The sequence below is a fragment of the Thunnus albacares genome, chromosome 13 (genome assembly GCF_914725855.1).
Source record: "Thunnus albacares chromosome 13, fThuAlb1.1, whole genome shotgun sequence".
Taxonomy (NCBI): domain Eukaryota; kingdom Metazoa; phylum Chordata; class Actinopteri; order Scombriformes; family Scombridae; genus Thunnus; species Thunnus albacares.
The window spans coordinates 6,079,955-6,094,851 of record NC_058118.1 but is presented as its reverse complement, the minus strand read 5'-3'; the positions used below and the strand labels follow the sequence as shown (position 1 = coordinate 6,094,851).

Here is a 14,897-nt window from a genome sequence, read left to right as displayed (position 1 = left end):
TGCACGAAGAAATGAAGGACTCAGAAAACACTTTTTTTTTTTTAACAATAGACATCTGTTTATTGGTTCCCAGGAATTTTACAGGAAGTTGAGCATACAACGCTCAAGAGAAAACAAAAAGCACAACAGTCCAAAACTCAGACATTATAGCCAACAATGCCTCCTTTGCCGATGCACTCGCCAATGTAGAACCACATCATCACTTCAGTGGCCACCAGTCCGTTCCTTAGAGCATCCTGTAAGAAACAAATTAGCCTTAAATAAGCATTTATTTTTTACAACATAGACTAACAATAAAACAAGACTAATACTGATGAATACACCTGACCTCATGTGTCCACTATGAAAAGCTTACCTAGGAGTATTTAATTAGTAGTTTTATTGATTTGTTGTTCAAAGACTAATCAGAAACAATTTGAAAATCAATAATTTCACTCATTTTTCCTCTTGCCTCTCAAGCTTCTCACATCTGAGGATTTTGAATACTTTTTGATTTCGATGCTTTTGTCAACTCTAACAGTTAACATAATATATTTGAGTGTTAAATTGAATCAGTGTGTAAGCTGAATACATCTCTTTGGGCTCTGATGAATCCTAATTGGCACTTTTCACTATTTTCTGACATTTTATAGACAAAATGATAAAATGATTGATTGAGAAAATAACCAGAAGACCAGCTGCAGCTTTCATACAGTTTGTTATTTCTCAGTGCTGCAATCACCACAAACAAAAATTGTACTGGGGTGGGCTGTCCAAATCTCTGCACTGAATAACTAACAACTCTTAACAAATGAAACCAAATCCATTTGCATTGCTATAGGACATATGTTCTTGTCATTTAAGTGAACTTTTAGTGAACCTTTAACATGAAGGACAGTTGCAATTAAAGACAACAACTTTAATCAGCAAGCTGCTTAACAGTTTAACATGTTTTACAAATATAAAATTGATCTGAAAAGTAACTAGTAACTGTGAAATAAATGTAGTGGAGTAGAAAGTACAATATTTCCCTCTGAACTGTAGTGGGGTAGAAGTATAAAGTAGCACAAAATGGAAATACTCAAGTAAAGTACAAGCGCTTCAAAACTGTACTAAGTACAGTACTTGAGTAAATATACTTAGTTACATTCCACCACTGGATACCAGAAACTATCTTGCTCAAGTTGTCTTAAATAAAACATACAGCTACCATAACCTGATGTTCTGTGAACAAATTTAGGGGAAAACAATTGTATTGGGCTTTCTAATGATGGATATATACAGTAAAGTACACACACACACACACACACACACACACTGAACAAACTGCGGAGACTGATGCAAGGCTTCATTTTACAATCTGACATCACTTTTATGAACAGAATTTTAAATGCTTATCAACATAATTCCAACATCTGATCTTAAGTAATTTTTTTTAATTACTAGTGCAGTGCCTGTTCAAAATGTGCCTGTTTAGAACAGGCCGATTGCTTCAGCACATAGACAAATGATTACAGTTGATTTGAGTTGTGAATGAGTATATACACACATCAACAACATGAAAGACACTAACATTCTATTATACACAGATGTTAAAAATTATAAGTAAATATAAGTAATTACTAGTAGTATATATACATACATGTTCTATTCCCATGTTAAGTAAAATAAGGGCTGCATTTAAAAATAAAATAACGTGCTTCCTAAAATAAAGTGGATCAATCATATTGGGCTCTTAGATCGTTCATTTTCCGTATGTTTGTTCTAAAGATTTGTGCTTTGTCTGTAGTGGCACTTCACACAAGACAAACTGGTTTTGATCTGCCTGTGAGAAGTATTTCCTTCATTTTATGCGGGTCCATAAGTGTGTATTGGGCTCTGAGTGCTTGCAAAACGTGGGTGACCTACGATCAGCCATGTACCTGAACACCCCCTGCGTAGACACAACGGTTCACGTGCTGCTGCTCATCTGCTAAATGTGCTGGGCAGGCTATGTTAACTCCAAAGATTTGTGCTTTGACTGTAGTGGTGCTTCACAATTGCCATAGTCTCAGAGTAAATGAGACAAACTGATTTTGAACTGCCCGTGGAAGTATTTGCTCCGTTTTACATGCATAATTACAGTCATTGTGTGTTGGGCTCTGAGCGCTTCCAAAACATGGGAGACCCACACTCAACAATGTACCTGAATGCATCCTGTGTAGTCGCTTGCTGCTGATCTGCTAAATGTGCTGCTAACACTACGCTTTCTGTCTAGAGACGGGGTAAGAGTGTCTATTCTTGATTAAAAGTTCTGTTTTTGCTGTCTAGTTTTCTCTTTTTAAAGAACTTTTCTCTGACTCGTATCACGCCTCAATGCTGGTCTCTCTGACATACAAAAGTTCGATACTGCACAACCTCTGTTCCCCAACTATACACCCACCAAGTGTGGAGTCTATCAGATGAACAGTTCAAGAGATACGCCAAGGACATACATACAAACATCCCTTCCTTTAGTAAATAGATTGGTTTAGAGGTACATTCACTTCATACATAAATGTATTATATAGTATGTATATAATTACTGCACAATGTATAATAACCTTTTCTATTTTACCATTTAAACACACAATATGTAATTTCTGCTGCTAGGGGTCTCTCAATCAAAACAAGAACAAAAGACAGAGTTTGATGACATTGTGAAGTAGCGTGGGATCAGTTGTTGTCTTCAATGTTACACATCCAGCTTCTCCGGGTTAAGATTACTTCAGTGTTCATCGATCAGGAGGTTTTTACTGGGAGCCGAATTATCCACAGAGGTCTCCTCCTCTCCAAAACAAACATACACAACTATTTTATTTTATTCTACTGTTGTGTGTGTGATGTTATCGTTAAATGTTTGAGCTTCACTGTGCAGAATGATGAACATGCAGAGTTTGACACTAGGAGGCTGTTTTCACATTCATTTGCGAAAGTTTCTGAGCTCATTGAAAATCTGATTTTAAGGGGCGTGCCTACAAGCAGGATTTGTGACATCACAACTATTTTGGAATCTGATCCTGGTCAAGTATGCAACTTATGCTACATCCACACTAATACGTTTTCGTCTTAGAATGCATAACTTTTGCTACATTTATGCTTAGGATCCAGAATACTCCGGCGTTTTCCAAACCCTAAAAGACTTTTGGAAAAGGCTGCTGGACCCGTTTTAGTTTGAAAAATCTGGGATTGCGTTTTAGTCTGGACGGACAGAAACTGAGACTTTTGAGAACAATAATGCAGACACCTACATTTGCGTCCTGATTGGGTCTAATTAGTCACACCGTGTCCGCCTTTACTTTCAGTAGACAGTTCCACCTCATCGTCAGTCCAAGCGAAGAAATCTCTGGTCTTACTTTTCAACACTGCTGTTCTTCCTCCGTAGTATTTTCTGCAACTAGGCAACCAACAGAGTAGACAATCTGCTTCCTGTTTACACCAGCATGCAAATGCCCAGTGTACGTGCATGGTCATGTGATATGCGTTTTCAGGCTATGTCCATGTTAGTATGGACTGCAATTATTTCTGAAACAGTGCTACAGCGCTTGTGTGGATGGAGATCATTTTCATTTTAATACATCATTTTAAAATAAAAACGTACTAGTGTGAACGTAGCTTTACACAAGTGTGATGTGGAAACTTGATGCCTCAGGGGACATATACTGAGAATGGACTTTACGGTGAAGTAGGAGACATCTTGTGTTCAGCAGTTAAACTTCAGAAAATTTAACTATTTACATATTCAGAAATTCTGGGCTTTTAAATGAGGGAGAAAGAATAAATGTAATTTTAATTTATAACTAGGTAATTTTAACTTTTAGTGAAAAAAAAAAAACATATCAGACACAAATTATAAATCAAAGCAGAGTATTTTTATATGTCTTAGAAGTCTGGAGGGGATCTTTAAATTTCCCTCGGGATTAATAACGTATTTCTTGTTCTTAAATACAAGTGTGTCTGGCAGTAACACACGCACCTTCACTGTGGTTTGACCTAGGCGTCCTGACTGAAAAGCCTTCACGATATTTGTGGCTCCCTCGATGGCCTTGGGGATCTCTGCAGGGCTCGGGGGGACCAGCTCGACACGGGCGTAGTGCCAGAAGGTTGCTAGCCGAGGTTTGGAGTAGGTGACAGCGGCTGAGAGAGAACAAATACAGCTCATTTTTCCATTTGCTTGGGCTAAATTTTGCTCTGAGCTGCTGGTTGATAGCATTAGCCGCTCAGCTATATGACTTAAGAGTGTAAACAGTATGAGTCACCCGCCACAGCCAGCCAAAAAACAACTTAATCAAAGGGACCAAGACGACACAAAATGTTAAAAAGGCTACACAAAATGTTAAAAGACAGCACAAACAAACAGTAGAAACCAACATTACTGCCGTCTCATTCAATTGAAGGCTGGGCGCTATTGTTGGCCTAGCTATGTCCTGTTACTGCAGATTATACTGTCAATAATGCAGTTATCCATTGTTGAACACATGTAACGAATAATAAAACAACACATTTACTTACCGCCGACCAGGGAGGGCACCTTTGCGACCAGTTTTTGCACAGCTTGTGCCATGTTAACTCGTTAATCGTTCCTGCTGGCCGACTGAATGTCACCTCCAGCTGAAGGACCTGGGACTGCAGCTGACCACACAATTGCCTGCACAGAAACACACTACGGCTGCGTCTTCTTCTTCTTTATGCTTTTAACGACGGTGGGAAACCAGCGCATTAGGTGCATTACCGCCACCTTCTGCTTCAGTGTGGACCAGAGATTAAATCCTACCTATTAATCCTGTCTGGCTAATAAACTCACAGAAAACTCTACTGCTCGGCCCACTTGGCAGGTTCATTAAAGTTTTAATGCTGAGCTCCTGAACTCCACTCTTTCTAGGTTCCTCCTTCATATATTGTCTTTCTTGATACTTAGTAAAATCTATGAATGCATGCATAATAGTCTCCTCAGCCTGACAGTGCTCACATAAACCGGTTGGGTGCTTTCCTGTTATACTGTGTTTAAATTGGAATGACCTAGCCTTATTCTGTTGCAAATGACCTTTCCTTGACCTACCTATATTTCTTATTGTTGAATTGACTTGGCTGTTGACTGAATTGACTGTTGTTTAAGCTGTAAAAACTACCCCTTATTTTTTTATAAGGATTTCAGGCTCTTGAGAACTCAAACAGAATCAGAGCAGATTAGAGTGTTTCCTGGTTTATTCTCCTCTGCCCACTGCAGAGCCAAGAGCACTACCAGCATCTCCACTGAGTAGACTCCCAGATAATTTATAGTTCACTTTATTCCAACAACTTTCCTGTCTGGAACTGAAAAAGCAGCCCCAGTTGTCAGATGTTCTGGATGTTTTGAACCATCTATATATACTTGTGTGTACTGAGAGTAGTACTCTCTAACATAAACTGAAAATACTGTTAACAGATCCACTTTCTCCTCTCTCTGCCTTCTTGAGCTCCAGCAGGTACGATGCTGTCTGCAGTGTTGCATGTGTTTTGGCTCAATTTATAGGCTAAACTCAGACTGGGCAATATAAAGATAATTTACATGTTACTGGTCTTTAGATCGTCTTGGTTTTCATTATGTAAGTCATGTTTACTTCATTTTACATTTTACCTGTTTTTTTTTGTTGTTGTTGTTTTTTTTACAGATATATAAATACATTAGATAGAGACTGATGATTAAATTAATGATGGCATTAATTTGGGACGTCTACCAATGGAACATTAATCACCAATAATTTTGATAATTTATTAATCATTAAAGTCATTTATCAAGCAAAAATGGGAAACATTTGCTAATTCCAGTTTATTAAATGGGTAAAATGTATTAAATTTTATTAAATTATTTATTAAATTTGCTTCTTTTGTCTATTTTATATTGATTAATAAATTAAATATTATTATTAAATATTTTGGGTGGTGAAAAGATGTCACCTTGGGCTAAGTGTAAAAATAGATAATCAATAATGAAAATATTAATTAGCTGCACCCCAACCAAGGGTTTAAAGTGTCCTTAAGTTAGACCCTATGTGGGAAAAATGTTTTAGCTGTGGTTTTTACTAGATAGAACACATCAGATTTCATGTTAAGGAAATTAATCTGGGTCAAGTATACTGTTCCAGGCCAAGTAATTGGCAAGTGGATGAAATGACACACAATTATACTGTACTTATGATGGAGAAGGTCCCACATCCCAGGCCATGATATTATTCATAAGATCACTGTCTCAGCCAAGATATCAACAACACCAAATGATGGCATATATGTGGTAATAACGGGGTATCCTGAAACAGGGTTACCTGAAAATCTTTGGTTGCATAAATTCTGCTAAAACAACAGCACTATTGTGCACACCTCCATTTCTGCATTTGTGTAAACACCATGGCATCATGCTTTCACTTATGTGTTTGAATTTTATATATTAGGCCATGTCAAGTTTAACTTAGCTAATGGATGGTAAATACAGGTAAGATTACAGTAACTGTTACACAATAGAACAAAGATTTTTTTTTCCATCACTACAACATTTGCTGTAAGCTACATTGTCAATACACATATACTTTCTCTGCAAGAACATTTTATATGTAATGTCACATCTATAGGTAAAACACATACACATAACTTTACACTCCACCAAAAAGAAAGAAAAACATCAACAGTGTTTTACATAGTATTAAGGGGCCATACCAGTGTTTTGTTTTTGCTTTTTTAGTCATTTCAATTACTGCTGATCATTTTTTAAAGAAAGCAGTTCTCCAGATTTCTGAATGTGTTTCTGCTTCCATACAGCTGTTGGTTTCTATTAATCTAAGTACAATATGATCATTAGTGTATAGAGATTGTGGTCTTTTAAGATGTGGATCAGTTTATTTCCTCTGAATTTTACAATGCAAAATATTTCATCTGATTTAGATCTAAAGACTAAAGGTTTTACATCTCTAAATGTATAATACTGAACAAAATGACATTTTCATATCATACAGAAATGCACATTACAACATTTCTTTGTGATTTGCACAACTGACACAGGTACACCTTTATCTGATTTTCATTTTGCTTATTTTATCATCTCTTGGATTCCTTTATGAAGCCCTGGGATTAGATTCAGGCCAATATAATGATAATAATATGAGACAGGTTTCTGGTAAAGCTCAGTTTGAAGTCTCCTCAGTGGGCATATGATGTCATCAGAGTTGTTTGAGATGTTGTCTCTCACAAGGATGATATCTCATGAGTTTCTTCCTCCTGGTGAGATACAAACAAGAAAATATGGTAAAGATAGTGGTCCTTGGAAAATTAATGAATGTCTTAACAGACTATGGAGTATACTGTATGTAATAATGTATACATTCATATATAATTAATTAATTGTATATAATTATGAATTATTTATTTTTTACCTCACTGTCAGTGACATCTCTAGTAGGTGAGTCAGTCTGTTTCAACTTGTTGTAGCTGGTCTTATCCATGACTAGTAAGGAAAGAAAATGTCCTCCTTCCTTCACAAGCATAATCACATCTTCCAGACATTTATCCTCCACTTTTTGTCCATTGACCTCCATCACCACATCACCCACAAGTAGTCCTGCTCTCTGCCCTGCGCCCCCAAAAGCCACCTGCAGGAAAATAAAAATATACCACCACATTTTACGAAAAAATAATTATATCCTAGACCACTCTCTTCTTGTTCTTTTTGCCTCAGTAACAAGGTAATGTTGACTAAGAGGAAAACTATATTTAATCCCCACCAGGCTGATGAAGGTCCCGGGACTCTGGGGGACACAGCCGAGGTTGAAACCAAAACCCAAAGGGCCTTTTTGGAGAGAACAGAGCCTGGGCTTGCACGAGTCATCCATGTCCTTCTTTAATGGCTGCTCTGCTGCACAGGCTGGTACACTGCTCTCCTTTTCTTTCTCAGCATTCTCCCCACAGAAGATAAGAGGAGACAGACCCAACTGCGGAGAGAAAAATGTTTAAAAGAAGAGTAAACACTGATCCTTATCTGGATGTTTTACTAAAATTTGTGATGCACAGCTGACACTCATATAAGCATTACATTACATAAAAGATTGTGTTTAGGAAAAAACACATAGCCAGTGATGCCAACCTGGGTGTAAAACTCTAGCCCCTGGGGAGCGATGGTGGTGAGAGAGACATGTTGTTTACTCTCTCTCACTCTGTTCACAACCTCCTCATGCTGTTGTGACTCCACTGACTCTCCATTGACCTCCAGCAGCAGCTCTCCGTCCAGCATACCTGCCCTCTCGGCTGGACTGCCGACATCCACCTCCCGCAGCACATGAGCTTTTGTTCAAAAACGCACAGACATTTAAGTAAAAGACTAAAAGATAAAAAGCTTGTGTTTGGGTTTTGCACTCTATTTGTCCCCTCACCTATGCGTCCTGATGGCTCCTTCTCCAGCCGAAGGAGGAAGCCGTAGCCATTAGAGTTTCCCCCAGAGACCAGGTGGAGTTTTCTAGCTCTACAAGGCAGGTTATGTGGCACAGCCATGGTGGGCAGGATAGGCATCCTCTGTCGCATGTGCTCCTTCTCACTCTCACTGTCAATTACTAGGATGGTGATGTGATCGCCACATTTTTTCATCTACAGCAAAACATTAATTATTACTGTTATGCAAGGCTGGACATAATAACTTCAAATTTGTTGTACACTTGGCAGTTGCATCCATTGTTAAGTACACTTTTTGTGGGACTATAACTATTTTTTGTAAATGAGAAACATCAGTCAACAAAAAAGTAGTGTGACTTTACTTTTTTAAATGTTTGATAAAGGAAGCTCCAAAAATTTGGATTTGCTTCCTTATTATTCATACGTCAAACCCTGTAACATTGAAACCATGAAATACTTTACAAATGGATTATAAAAACCGGCTGCCTATGTACCATCCTGCTGAGTGCAGAGTGAGTGAGATCGGACACTGTTGCTCCGTTCATCCATACTAGGCGATCCCCCTTACAAACTCCTGCCTTTTCAGCTGCACCTCCTGTTACCAGGCTCACAGAGAAGTGGCCTTTCTCTCCTGGAGGGCAGAAACACGAGGAGCAATTGAATCACATTGCACAGATTTCAACTCAGACATCTAATCTTGAACCTTGGACTTCTTATGATTACCAAGAGCAGTGTTACCTTCCACAGGTGTGAAGTTAATGCCCAGACCTGAGACAGGATCCCTGGTGATGTGACAGAGTCTGGGTGGTTTGCAGCTTTCGCCTTTGTGTGCTCTGACCAGACCTTGGAGGTCTTGACCTCGGGACAGAACCTGCTCATATTCCTCCCCGTCCAACACTAATAAACATAACTGGTGTCCACATAGCTTTATCCTCTTGGCCACCTGATTCATACAAACATAAACATGGTAGTTTCATTTAGAAAACAACAATTCTTTCAAGAGGATTCTGTCAGTTTAAAATAATATTGGAAGTTCATCTTACCTGAGGGTGAGGAACATCATCAACATAGTAGTTGTTGACTTCCAGAAGCCTGTCTCCATCTTGAAGGCCGCTGCGCCCTGCCACCCCCCCTGAAACAACATTTCTGATTATGTGACCATGGCGCCCTCTTTCCACCCGCAGATGGAAGCCAAATGACTCCCCTTCCTCTCGTTTGAGCACACACAAACGAGGGCTGGGTGTCAAAACGGAGTCTGAGCAGGAAAAGACAGAAAAGTGTTGTCAAACAGAGCAGAGTTTCCTCAGGGTCTGATATACAGAAGATAATTAGAAGTTTTTATGCAAGATACCGGCGTCGTCTGTGATGACCATCACTGGGTTGTCTATTCCCTCTTTAGGATTAAATGTAAATTTCCTTCAAAGAGAGATGAGAAACACTTTATGAAATTATTCAATCACTTGCATCAATCACAATCACATCACAAGTTTTAGTGCCTATTAATTGCATAACTTCATCTGTGCTCCTCCTCATTATCAAAACCATTTATCTGTGCTTAGGAGGTCTTATCTTGGGCTCAAAGTCTTTAAGATTACTATGTTGCAAAAGTCAACATACATGTGCTAAGCTGATTTTTAAGCTGTATACACAGAACATTAATGTGATATAGGTTTGGGGTAACATGAACGCCGTAATTCTCTTTTTCAGGCCTAATGTCCAATTCTGTTCTGCATGTGTCTGATAAACTTAACATGATATTTTTATTAGTAGTTGTTGTAGTTGTAGCAGTATAGTATAGTATGTATAGTAGTATATTGTAGTATAGTAGCAGTGTTCATATATAAGTTTAGAAAGATGTGAAAAAGAGTGAAATAACAAGGTTTGAAGTTATGAACATTAATGCAAACAATTAGATGAAAAGCAGAACTTACTTTGTCAACCCTATGATTTCCACCAAACCTTGAAAAACAGAGATCGGATGAAGTCAATGGCTTAGCAGCATAAAATGCTATGAAATTCCATACAGGTATATATACACTTTCCATACACATTTAGCAAAATATGTGATATAGTTTCCATGTTAGTAATCAATCAAATTTGATAACACACACCCTAGATTACATTTTGCAATCACAGTTTTCGTTATGATATATAAATTTGAACTTACAGCTCTGTGAATGTCTGTGTGGTTCTGTCCCTTAAACTACGAGGCATCAGTTTAACAGCAAGACTGGTGTTTGAGCCATGGATGACATATCTGCTGACTATAAGTATCAGCTGAGGCACCATAAAACAGGGTTTGACTACATGTGATTATCTCTAATCTTTGTCCTCTCTAAAAGGGGAGGGAATTTTAGAACATTAAAAACCTTGAAGTTGCATATTACTAAATTAATACCTGACAGATAGCAAAACTTGGCTGGTCTTGACACTCAAAGTCAGTCAAACAGCATTTTTACATAAATCAACACTGTTTGTATGTCTACTGTGAGCAGCAACATTGAGTTGGATTATTGCATCAGGACAAATGAGATACTGACTGATATTTTGACAGAGAAAAACACCTTCAGCCTTCAAGCAAAAAACATTGTGGTACACATTGTTCTTCCCCATGCGGCACATCTCTGTCATCATGCACTGAGCAAGCTTCAGTGAAGTGCACAATGTGTACCTGCTGTTTAAACAAAACCTACTGTCTGACATAATTCAGTGTTATCCAATATCCCAGTTGTCTTGCCTGTTGAAAATTCTTGAATCACTTGTCAATACTTAGTTGAAGGCATTGCTCTCAGGGTCCTGCACCCTAAGTCAACATCAGTCTGGTTTTAGACAAATCGTGGCATCATCTCCGCCATTTCTACAGTCTTGAATGATTTAATTGTTGGTTATACAATAAGTAACACTGTGCCTCTGTATTTCCAGATTTAGAAAAGCCTTTTATACAGCTGAGCATTCTTTACTCTTACAAATATTATTCTTGGCTGGTGTGGGAACGGTTGTCTGTAACTGTCATCAGTTGTTGGCAAAATCAAATCTGAGTTCCTGACAGCTAAAGGTGTGCAGCAGGGATTCATTTTGGGACCTGTCCTGATCTCCATTCATGTAAATTGAGGTTATCTCTTCTGTGTCTAAGTGTAAAACTAATCTTTACACACACTATACTGTTTTACTGCATCCTATCTAATTAGCCATAGAGAGATAACAACTCTCCTTAAGTGCACTGCAAGATGCATTTATTGGTCATAGATTAAAACTTCATGAAGATAAAAAATATGCATAGATATACATTACAGTATCTCCGCTCTGACTGGGCTTAATATTGAGAGGGTCACAGAAAGTACATATCTTGGCAGACCCAGCCCAGAAATGTACATTTAAATATTGTGTAGTAGCTGAAAAGCTTGGTCTGTTGAGACATAATCTCTGCAGTTTTGTGACATAATAACCAACAAAGTTATCCACAAAGTCTTTATTGGTAAATTGTCATATCATATCTCATCCTTGCTGTTCTGGCACCTTTAACCAGTTCCAGTGACTGGTTGATGCTCCTGGATACTCAAACCAGAACTGATCGGGAAAAACAGCCTTTGCTGTAAGTTTATAGTTTCATGGAATAATCTGCAGTGTCACCTTGAATCAAAACAGTTCTACCTCCTTGTTATTTTGTGTCTATTATTAACAGGATGCTGCTGTAAAAAGCTCAGTCTTACTACCCTGTATAGGTAAAGGTTAAATAAAAATAAAGTGAATTTATCATTTATTCGTGGTTATTTATCTCTCCATAGTGGCCATGAGGAGGCATGAAAATGTCTGCAGATGACACACTGTAACTGTCACTGTCCTCTAAGTTGTAACACTGCTTATCTGTTTGGTTCATCATGTCAGTGACACCGAGTCCTTGTTTCTCTAACACAGTGTAAAATAAAAACAAACTCAGCCTGTTAAAGCACTTTCCTGTCTTTTATGAACCTTCATCTGTTTGATTAATTATAGATAAATGTGAATGTAACTCATTGGACAGTAGAATCTGGCTGTTTGGTATGATAATGTAACCTTCAGAAATCCATCTATCACATCACATCTAGGTGGCTAAGCAGCCCCTCACCTGAATAGCTTATACCACGGGCACTTTGGCTGCTAATGGGTCACTGTTTGCTTTTCCCCACCATAAAGCTTCTTTTTAATGTTCTAGGACATAGTGACCCTCCACATACACACAAAGACAACAGGGTCTGTTGAATATTGATAATTGGCCTTCTTACTCTGTACAGATAAGGATGCTGAGTTGTGACTGATCATCACAATTTGAAAATATAATTTTCTTTTTTTTTCTTAGACGCACTATGCCACCAGTTGTGTTCCATTTGTTCAAATTATAAATGTCATGTCAAGTGTTTAAAATATATGTATTTCATTTAACATATTGACTTTATTTTTGTTAAATTTAGATGCGACATTCCATCTAAATTTGATCCTACATGCAGCACAGCTGAATGGCACAGGAATAAGAAATACATAGAAAGTTCAATTTTTTTTTTAAATATAGAAATATGTCAAAAATATACTGAACAACAGGAGAACTTGGATGAGACAGCTGGAAAACAAAAATAGGAAATAACATTGGTTTTAAATGTACCTGTATTTGATCTCATGTTGTGTCTCTTTCCCATCAGGTCAGCAGTCAGCCACACAGACGGGTGTAACAGTGAGAGTATTGTACGTCCAAACATTTATTCGGACCACAGAGAGACTCCTCCCCTCGGACACCAGGCTTAATGTTTAATCTGTGTGTGAAATTTTGAGCACACATACCTACTTTGAATGTGTGTTGAACTGTTGACTGAAAGTACAAAACACACACTCCTGTTCTGTCTAAATGAATGACTTTGCACTTTCATTTTGTTATTTTGGAAAAGTAGCTTGTTATGTGTGTGTCTCTGTGTACAAATGGATGTGTGCTGTATCTGTTCCCATGAGAATCACATCCAAGACTGACGAAGTGTCAAGGCCAAAGCTTAGTGACAAGTTGCACAAACAGACCAACATTCCAATAAAAATAACAGAGTCGTGATTTATAGCACAGATAGTGTCGCAGCAGAAGGGATGGAGCTGATGCACATAATTGACTGTATGTACAGTAAAAAAAATAGGATGAAGGAGCATAATGCAAAATCACAAAAATAATAATGGTCATATTTGACATGAAGGTTTCCAGGAGGTCATACAACACTGCAAGCTATTAACTAGATACTAGATAACTAGATATTAACTAGATTTTGTTATGAACATTTCACTATATTTTTAAGGCACTTATAAAGTAAGCTAATTGCACTGCTTCTTTAATAGAAAGGTAAAAAGAACCAGCATTTAACAGATAGAAGAAAAGAAAAGAAAAGTGATGACTTCCCGCATCTTTAATGTTCGTTTGAGCACCAAATTTCAGATATAATAAGTCAAAACACACAACTCCAATATCCTTTTCTGGATGCTTAAACCTCAAAACAGACCAAATAACAAACCATTAACAGGACAGCACTCCAATCAAGTCATATGTATTTTTTTATGTGCTGACATTCCTGATATATGGCATATTTTTTACATGCAGACTTGGCAACTACCAGAGTCTAGAGGTCATTACTCATTAAGAATTTCTGACAATGTATGAGTTGTATTGACCCCAAACCATAAACTGCCCCTTCCACTGCGCACACACATGCACATGGCATGACCGCTCACCTACTTTTGTGTCACCCATGAACTTAGATAGCCAGGCGTTGTGCATGTGTGTTTGAACAGAAAAGTGTTATGTGGGGAGGTGATACTTGTAATACAATAAGAGGTTTTTTTATGGAGTATTTTAACTGTTTCCATAGTTGTCCACCCTGCACTGTCCGTGTGCACATGAGTGTGCATGTGCATAGGTCCACATGTGGTAGCCCCACACAACAGTGCAAAATGTGTCACATGCAGTAAATTATTTGATGTCCAAGAAAGAGAACTATTTTCAAATTCACATTACAGGTTATTTTGGATGACACTTAAACATGCACCTCTAATTGAGACATTTGGTTGTTGTCGTGTGATTTGCTTGAGTGGGTGGAAGTTTTGAACAAGGAGGTTGACTTTTTGAAGGCAGAGCATGCTGTTCATTCAGAACAAACTAGACACGCTAGTACAGAGCCAGACTGGAATCATCACTTTTGAGCATAACAAGCAGATGCTATTAGGAATGTACACATGGATTTGGTCACAAAGCCATAGAGAGAAGTTTGCCGGCAAAGTGCCAACTTTTGCAAGTACAAGGAATTAGATGTTCAACAGGGGGAACAGCATCACGTAAAGGATACAGAAATTGGAAAACTCTGTGAAATATGGACATAAATATCCCAGATTTCCCATGATGCACTGAGCTCCTCTCTCCTCCTCCTCCCCCTCGCCATCTCATTAATGTACCATTAATGCATGTTACTAACTTGGCTTCTTCCCCA

The 14,897-nt window shown here is 38.1% G+C and overlaps 2 protein-coding genes across 3 annotated transcripts; both read right to left on the bottom strand.

Moving 5' to 3' along the window:
* Positions 1-51: 51 nt before the first annotated feature.
* On the bottom strand, positions 52-4,652 carry atp5l (ATP synthase, H+ transporting, mitochondrial F0 complex, subunit g). The gene is made up of 3 exons (XM_044371713.1): positions 4,510-4,652; positions 3,974-4,134; positions 52-236 (listed from the first exon to the last, which is right to left on the bottom strand). Exons 1-3 carry the CDS (start codon positions 4,559-4,561, stop codon positions 138-140), a joined length of 312 nt encoding a protein of 103 aa, XP_044227648.1. The 5' UTR covers positions 4,562-4,652; the 3' UTR covers positions 52-137.
* Positions 4,653-6,560: 1,908 nt separating this feature from the next.
* pdzd3b (PDZ domain containing 3b) lies at positions 6,561-13,101 on the bottom strand. Of its 2 annotated transcripts, none has more exons than XM_044369594.1 (11): positions 13,046-13,101; positions 10,341-10,368; positions 9,761-9,825; positions 9,453-9,664; positions 9,148-9,352; positions 8,904-9,040; positions 8,394-8,604; positions 8,108-8,304; positions 7,749-7,955; positions 7,401-7,616; positions 6,561-7,245 (listed from the first exon to the last, which is right to left on the bottom strand). In XM_044369594.1, exons 1-11 carry the CDS (start codon positions 13,077-13,079, stop codon positions 7,213-7,215), a joined length of 1,545 nt encoding a protein of 514 aa, XP_044225529.1. In that variant the 5' UTR covers positions 13,080-13,101; the 3' UTR covers positions 6,561-7,212. The 2 variants fall into 2 exon arrangements, with proteins under 2 accessions (XP_044225529.1, XP_044225530.1); XM_044369595.1 differs by lacking the exon at positions 13,046-13,101 and adding an exon at positions 10,577-13,012.
* Between the last annotated feature and the right edge of the window lie 1,796 nt (positions 13,102-14,897).